At 42.0% G+C, this 7,037-nt stretch overlaps 2 protein-coding genes across 3 annotated transcripts in view; both read right to left on the reverse strand.

Annotated features, from left to right (window-relative positions):
- The window catches only part of LOC149453305 (uncharacterized), an 11,008-nt gene extending 9,941 nt beyond the window's left edge, over positions 1–1,067 (reverse strand). Inside the window, exons 1-4 of one of the 2 annotated variants that reach the window (XM_089688267.1) lie at positions 766–1,067; positions 506–655; positions 247–390; positions 11–152 (exon numbers count right to left, since the gene is read on the reverse strand). In XM_089688267.1, coding sequence (XP_089544393.1) covers positions 11–152; positions 247–390; positions 506–604 — 385 coding nt within the window. In that variant the 5' untranslated portion in view covers positions 605–655; positions 766–1,067. Of the gene's footprint in view, positions 1–10; positions 177–246; positions 391–505; positions 656–765 lie in introns of those variants that run through there. The other variant, XM_089688266.1, reaches the window with a different exon arrangement.
- A 33-nt stretch (positions 1,068–1,100) lies between these two features.
- LOC149453306 (gastrula zinc finger protein XlCGF66.1-like) lies at positions 1,101–4,300 on the reverse strand. The gene is made up of 4 exons (XM_089688624.1): positions 4,282–4,300; positions 1,581–1,594; positions 1,394–1,528; positions 1,101–1,307 (listed from the first exon to the last, which is right to left on the reverse strand). The coding sequence occupies exons 1-4, from the start codon at positions 4,298–4,300 to the stop codon at positions 1,116–1,118; spliced, it is 360 nt and encodes a 119-aa protein (XP_089544750.1). The 3' UTR covers positions 1,101–1,115.
- Positions 4,301–7,037: the final 2,737 nt, after the last annotated feature.

Below are 7,037 nucleotides of genomic sequence, written 5' to 3' on the forward strand. Positions count from 1 at the left end.
CGTTACTCACCTGTGCTGATATCTAGAGAAGGTTCCTCTTCTTTAGTTGTCACCTTCATCCCAACTTCCTTCATAGACTCCTGATGACCCATCACAGTCATCACCTCTTCCTCCTCTTTAACCTCATCTTTCACAGACATCTGTTCTTCATGCTAAACCACCAAAAAGAAAGGAAACTTGACGACCAATAGGATAAGAGAATAATTTCATACAGTCTGGAGCCACTTTTATGCTCTTCCCATCTACCTGGTGATAGTGAGGGATGGTGTGATCTTCCTGTGTGGAATCCCGGGAAAACAGAGGACCACCCTCCTCCATAGACTGCTGAGCTCCAATCACCAGCGTCAATTCCTCTTTAATCTCAACTTTTATGTGTTTCAGTTCTTCATCCTAAACCCCAAAGATGTTGGAACACAATTGTAAAAAGGAGCAAGATATCACATAGAAGAATATCATCTTAAAGATTAGAATTCTATCGGAGTTCCAGTTGCTTAGTCCCATCTACCTGATGGTGGTGAGGGATGGTGTGATCTTCCTGTATGGAATCTGGAGAATAAAGAGGACCACCCTCCTCCATAGACTGCTGAGCTCCACTCTTTGACATCTCTTCTTCTTCCTCTTTAATCTCAGCTTTGATGTCTTTCAGTTCTTCAACCTAAACCCCAAAGATGATGGAATACATTTATGAAAAAGGAATAACATAGAAAACTGTCCTCTCATAGCTTAGAAACCTTTTTAATGTTTTAGTTGCTGAGTCCCACCTACCTGATGATGGTGAGGGATGGTACGATCTTCCTGTGTGGAATCCTGGGAATACAGAGGATGGGGACATCTCTCTGGTGGGTTCCCATTACTGGATCCATCTACCTGATGGTGGTGAGGGATGGTGTGATCTTCCTGTGTGGAATCCCAGGAATACAGAGGACGGGGACATCTCTCTGGTGGGTTCCCATTACTGGATCCATCTACCTGATGGTGGTGAGGGATGGTGTGATCTTCCTGTGTGGAATCCCGGGAATACAGAGGATGGGTACATCTCTCTGGTGGGTTCCCATTACTGGATCCATCTGTAGGAAACACACACACTGACTGAATCCATTGTTTCTATGTGTCTATCAGATGATGGGGCATCTAGGTGGACCCTCCGTACTGCTCTCTCCTTTACAATAAAGTCTCCTCTTACCCGGTGATGTGAGGGGCGGCTGATTGTCCATCATGACGTCCTTGTAGAGGTCCTTGTGTCCTTCTAAATACTCCCACTCCTCCATGGAGAAATAGACAGTGACATCCTGACACCTTATAAGAACCTGACACACACAATGATACAGTCACCATCCAGACACATTCCTTGTCTGTTACTGGAGAATATCCCAGAATTCCCGGCATCGCTCACCTCTCCTGTCAGCAGATCAAAGATCTTCTGGGTGACTTCTAGAATCTTCTTGCAATTCTTTCTCTTGGGTTTCAGGGAATGAGGTGAAGGCACTGTGATGATTAAATGGTCACCAGATTTCACCAGAGGATTGCTCTGCATTGAAAAAAACCAGTAATGTCATTTAACCTCTCAAGATCCTCCTCACCTCTCCGGTCAGGTCTGTGTTTTATTAATAGAGATAAGAGTGATATCATGTGACCTCCCAGAATCCTCCTCACCTCTCTGGTCAGCTGGCAGATGATCTCCAGGGTGAAGTTTAAAGTAGAATTCCAGCTAAAGCCTAACTAGTCTTAAAGAGTTCCCTAGTTCCTCTTAACACTTATACCAACTATCCTGCATGAAAAAATGTATATACTTACCTATGTTCAGCCGGCTTCAGCTGCAGAATAGACCAACAATGTCTGTAAAAGCCAGAAGCTGACATTATTGGTAGGCTCCCATGATGCAGCCGGACACATGGAAGCCGAATCATGTGACCGAACCAAAGTGGGTTGAGAGAACGTTCATATATATATATATATATATATATATATATATATATATATACATACATACATACACACACACTTTTGTTTTATCCAGAATAGTTCATTTAGGTGCTTAGAGGAAAGATGGAGAATTTTTTTGAAGATAAAAGATGTCACAGTGACTATGGAGGAAGAGGACAAACATGATTATGGAGGAAGAGGACAGACATCACAGAGACTATGGAGGAAGAGGATGGACATCACGGTACCTATAGAGAAAGAGGATGGACCTGACTATGGAGGAAGAGGACAGACATGATGGGTGTTACTAGGTGTAAATATAAAATAAGTTCTTACCACCTCCTCTGCTGCCTTCTCTCTACTTCATACTAACTCACCTCTCTGGAAACTTCCTTTTTAGACCCTTACATCACTTCCTGTCTGCATCTGACACCACTTCCTCCCCATTTGTGGGATCACTTCCTGTGTCGGTACAGTCAGGCTATTCCTGTCTCCGTGTTGCACTCCATATGTCCCCATCCGCTCTATAATAGGAAAGTTCTCCACCTTGACAGTAATGTCATTAAAGGGGGAGTCCCGTCTATTATCAACATGTGATTATAAAATAACAGGCTCTAGATGGACAGTTGGATAAATGGTTCTATATTTAGGATGTATCCGGTCTATAAACCAGAGGCTCCGGATGGACGGTTGGATAAATGGTTCTATATTTAGGATGTATCCGGTCTATAAACCAGAGGCTCTGGATGGACGGTTGGATAAATGGTTCTATATTTAGGATGTATCCGGTCTATAAACCAGAGGGTCTGGATGGACGGTTGGATAAATGGTTCTAGATTTAGGATGTATCCGGTCTATAAACCAGAGGCTCCGGATGGACAAATGGCTCTATATTTAGGATGTATCCGGTCTATAAACCAGAGGTTCCGGATGGACGGTTGGATAAATGGTTCTATATTTAGGACGTATCCGGTCTATAAACTAGAGGCTCTGGATGGACAGTTGGATAAATGGCTCTATATTTAGGACGTATCCGGTCTATAAACCAGAGGCTCTGGATGGACAGTTGGATAAATGGCTCTATATTTAGTATGTATCCGGTCTATAAACCATATTTCATACATTTATATGTAGCATAATACAAATACATAAACAAAAATGTCCAGTCTTCAAATTTTGTCCTAGATGTCCTCCACCAGTGTGCAGTGATCTTAATGCGGCGCGAGTGTATCCCTACTCAGAAATGCAAAATCACGTATATGTATGTGATTTTGTGCAGAGCAGCTGCCATGTAGCAGTATATCTGCTATAGAGCGGTTGGTAAGCGATTAAGGGCATAACATGCTTTTGGCCCCGCCCTAGGCTATTAGGCATATGCCCTCCTTCAGGCTCTTGCTATCCGCTAGCACTATTGCACTCTCCAACAAATGTACATGCAAATACAAAATGGGAGCAAAAATAGTGCTCTCTGTATACTCCGATTTTATTTTATTAAATAAAATTCCAACATCAATACACTCATTTAAAAAGCACCCCAAATTCTATCATGATTATTTTTTTATTTCTAAGTGCAGTGTGCTTGCTCTCTCCCTGCAAAATTGTGGACTATCCATGAAAAGGTGTGCTGCAAATCTTCCATTCAAGAAAAAAGACAAGTTTTATTTATTTATTTATTTTACATATAATTTGCCGTCTCTCTTCTTTTGAAATAGCAGATTATCAAAAAGACTTAAAGCGGAGTTCCACCTAAAAAAAAAATAAAATAACAGTCAGCAGCTACAAAAACTGTAGCTGCTGACTGTTAAAATACAGACACTTACCTGTCCCTTGGTCCAGCGGTGTCCTCACCACAGCTGGTTTCACTGGTCGTCTTCTCTCCCTGGTGCCAGCATCTTCAGTGTGGGCACCTGGCTGTGACAGCTTGCAGCTTCACAGCCGGGTGCCCACTGCGCATGGGCAAGAAGTGCTGCACTTTGTGAATGGCCCCATTGTCTTCTGGGACCACGTGTCCTCTTCTTCTTGTATGTGTCTCTGGAAAATAACCCTTTAGTTACATGTAAGCTGGCCACGTCTCTCAATCTTACATTGTGGCCCAGTAACAACACTTACATGGTGTGCAGTGAGTCCGAGAAATATTTCTGGCTCTTGATTCTGACATAATAAGCAAAATTATTTATACAAAACATACGCCTCAGTTACCAAGTACAAATGCTTGCATAATGGGAAGCAAGTCTATACAATATTAATGACTCCTCTCTTTGAAAAAAACATTCTCTAGTTGTTATTTCAGGAGCAAACACTGAATAATCTCTCCCTCTTGGATTGCTGCCCAAGTTCCAAATCAATTTGCTTCCATACTCTCCAGCCACTGCGCCATGTTTGGCTGTTGTCTCTAAAACATGGCAATGACGTTTTTAAGTTTGGCCTCACCTCTGGAATGTGGGTTGGTGTTTTGATGCCTTATGGGCTGACAAATTTTGTGCAACTTTGTACAGAATACAGAGAGGTACTAAAACTAAGATCACATGTGACTTTCTTTGCCACTCTTTGGCAATGTGCGTAAAAGGTGATAGCATGAACTATATTTTTTTGTATAGTATTTGGCGTCTGTATTGTCACTTCTATTTCCAGTGCCCACTTATGGTATGACACTACAACAAAATATTGCTGAAAAAAAAACAAAAAAAAAAACAAACTACCCAATGAAGACTTTTTTTGGAATGAAAATCAGCCATATTAGGTGGCCACTGCTGTTTTACAGCCAAAGAGAAAAGGCAACAAAATGACAACGTATGCAATTGTATTTAATGCCACAATATGTTGTCACTGATGCTGTTCCCTGAGAATTGTAACGTTCTGTGAAACCACATATATTTTTGAGGCATCCCCTAAGCATTTACATAGTCTAGCTGAAAATAGACAAAAGTCCATCCAGCTCAACCATTAAATAAAAAAAAAAAAAAGTTATAATCCTACACCCACAGTTGATCCAGAGGAAGGCAAAAAAAAAAACAAAACAGTAAAGCATGATCCACTTTGCTGCTGCAGAGAAGAAAATTCCTTCCTGATCCCCAGAGCGGCAATGGGATATTCCCTGGATCAACTTTACCTATAAATGTTATATCCAGTTATATTCTGTGTATTCAAGAAAGAATCCAGGACTTTCCTACAGCAATCCACTGAGCTGGCCACAACCAATTCAGCATCTGGCCATTTAGATTAAAGGATTTTTTATTTTTTATTATTAACCGTTAGGCTGCCTGAAAAGACCCTCTTCCTGCTGAATGATCATTTTACATTTTTTTTTTTTTTTTTTAGCATTGGTACATATCCCTCAGGCCACTGCCCAGCTCCGGGTGTTTGACAATCTCTTGCCTATTAGCCCAGTAAATGGCTAATACTGGCATCGAAGGTTCGGCTTCAGGATCCAAACTTCAGAAACGGTCGCTGAATGAAACCCAGGTACATTTGACTCATCCCTAATTATAATTATAGCAAAACAGAAAAAATTAAAACAAAACCGAAACTGGTGCACAATTGTATAAAGTACACACAATATTGGCATGAATACATTAAATTTTTAATAAGGTTTTAAAATGGTTTCCAATATACACAGGGCTCATTTATTTAGTATCATTCGTGTCCTTTCATAATAAATTACCACGACTGACATCCCTGGAAATGATAGAGAGGTAATGGTATATACACTCTATTAGGCCACTTTATCAGGTCCACCTTGCCAGTCCCGGCTTGGACCCCCTTTTGCCTTCATTCTCCGTGGCATAGATCCAATAAAGTGTTGGAAACATTCCCCTGAGATTTTGGTCCATATTGACATGATTGCAGATTTGTCGGCTGCACATTCATGAACCGTTGATACAAGGCAGGATGGATCCGTGCTTTCATGTTGTTTCACCAAATTCTGACCTTACCATCTGAATGTCGCAGCTGAAACTGAGACTCATCAGACCAGGCAATGTTTTTCCAGTCTTCTATTGTCCAATTTTGTTGAACCTTCGCAAATTGTATCCTCCGATTCCTGTTCTTAGCTGACAGGAGTGGCAACCGGTGTGGTCTTATGCAGACAGGAGTGGCAGCCGGGTGTGGTCTTAGATGACAGGAGTGGCACCCGGGTGTGGTCTTAGATGACAGGAGTGGCATCCGGTGTGGTCTTAGCTGACAGGAGTGGCACCTGGTGTGGTCTTCCGCTGCTGTAGCCCATCTTCTTCAAGGTTGGACGTATTATGCATTCAGAGATGGTATTCTCCATACCTTGGTTGTAACAATCGGTTATTGGAGTTACTGTTGCCTTTCTATCATCTCCAACCAGTCTGCCCATTCTCCTCTGATATCAACAAGGCATTTTCCTCCACACAACTGCCGCTCACTGGATATTTTTCCTTTTTCTAACCATTCTCTGTAAAACTTAGAGATGGTTGTGCGGGAAAATCCCAGTAGATCAGTTTTTGATATACTCAGACCAGCCCGTCTGGCACCAACAACCATGTCAGAAACGCCTTTTCTGATTCTAAGCTTGAGCTTCAGCAAGTCGTCTTCACCACCTCTAAATGCATCGAGTTGCTGCCCTGTGATTGGCTGATGAACAATTTGTGTTGCCAGGCACTTGAACAGGTGGACGTATCAAAGTGGCCGGTGAGTGTATATAGTAAGATAGCTGTAAGGTATAGCAATTCTATTTCGTGGATAATACATCTTCCCATTTTTATCAAACGATATTGGAATTTCCTCTTTTCATCTGGAATTCTGCCCTGTGTTTCCGGAAAGTACTCAGTACAGAGAAAAGTCCAGATCTGAGAAATCAGCCCGACCGACAGTGCTGGAGGATCTATCACCAGAAGATGCAGCTCTTATCGGATCCAGTCTTTTCCATTTTTGCATTACAATGCAGAAAAGTCCTCAGCGTTGCTCTGTAGTTGGGACATTCCTTGATCATCAGTGTCTACATCCCTACCACCCATTGTTCTCTCAGCAGAGTCCATATCACTAAACACTCTCTGCACCCCGGTGTTGTGTCTCTTCTCTCAATGTTAGTACTACATTCTCTAGGACGGGGTTGCCAAGATATTGATCGTGATCTACCTATCGACCACAGA

The sequence above is a fragment of the Staurois parvus genome, unplaced genomic scaffold, assembly GCF_062004578.1.
Source record: "Staurois parvus isolate SC_StPar_1 unplaced genomic scaffold, SC_StPar_1.0 ptg000449l, whole genome shotgun sequence".
In the NCBI taxonomy this organism is placed as follows: domain Eukaryota; kingdom Metazoa; phylum Chordata; class Amphibia; order Anura; family Ranidae; genus Staurois; species Staurois parvus.

Excerpts from the sequence above, each read along its gene's own strand:
- LOC149453306 (XM_089688624.1), bottom strand. Across the intron at positions 1,308-1,393 it reads TTGATCTGCTGACAGGAGAG|GTTCTTATAAGGTGTCAGGA; the intron begins GTGAGCGATGCC and ends TGTGTGTGTCAG.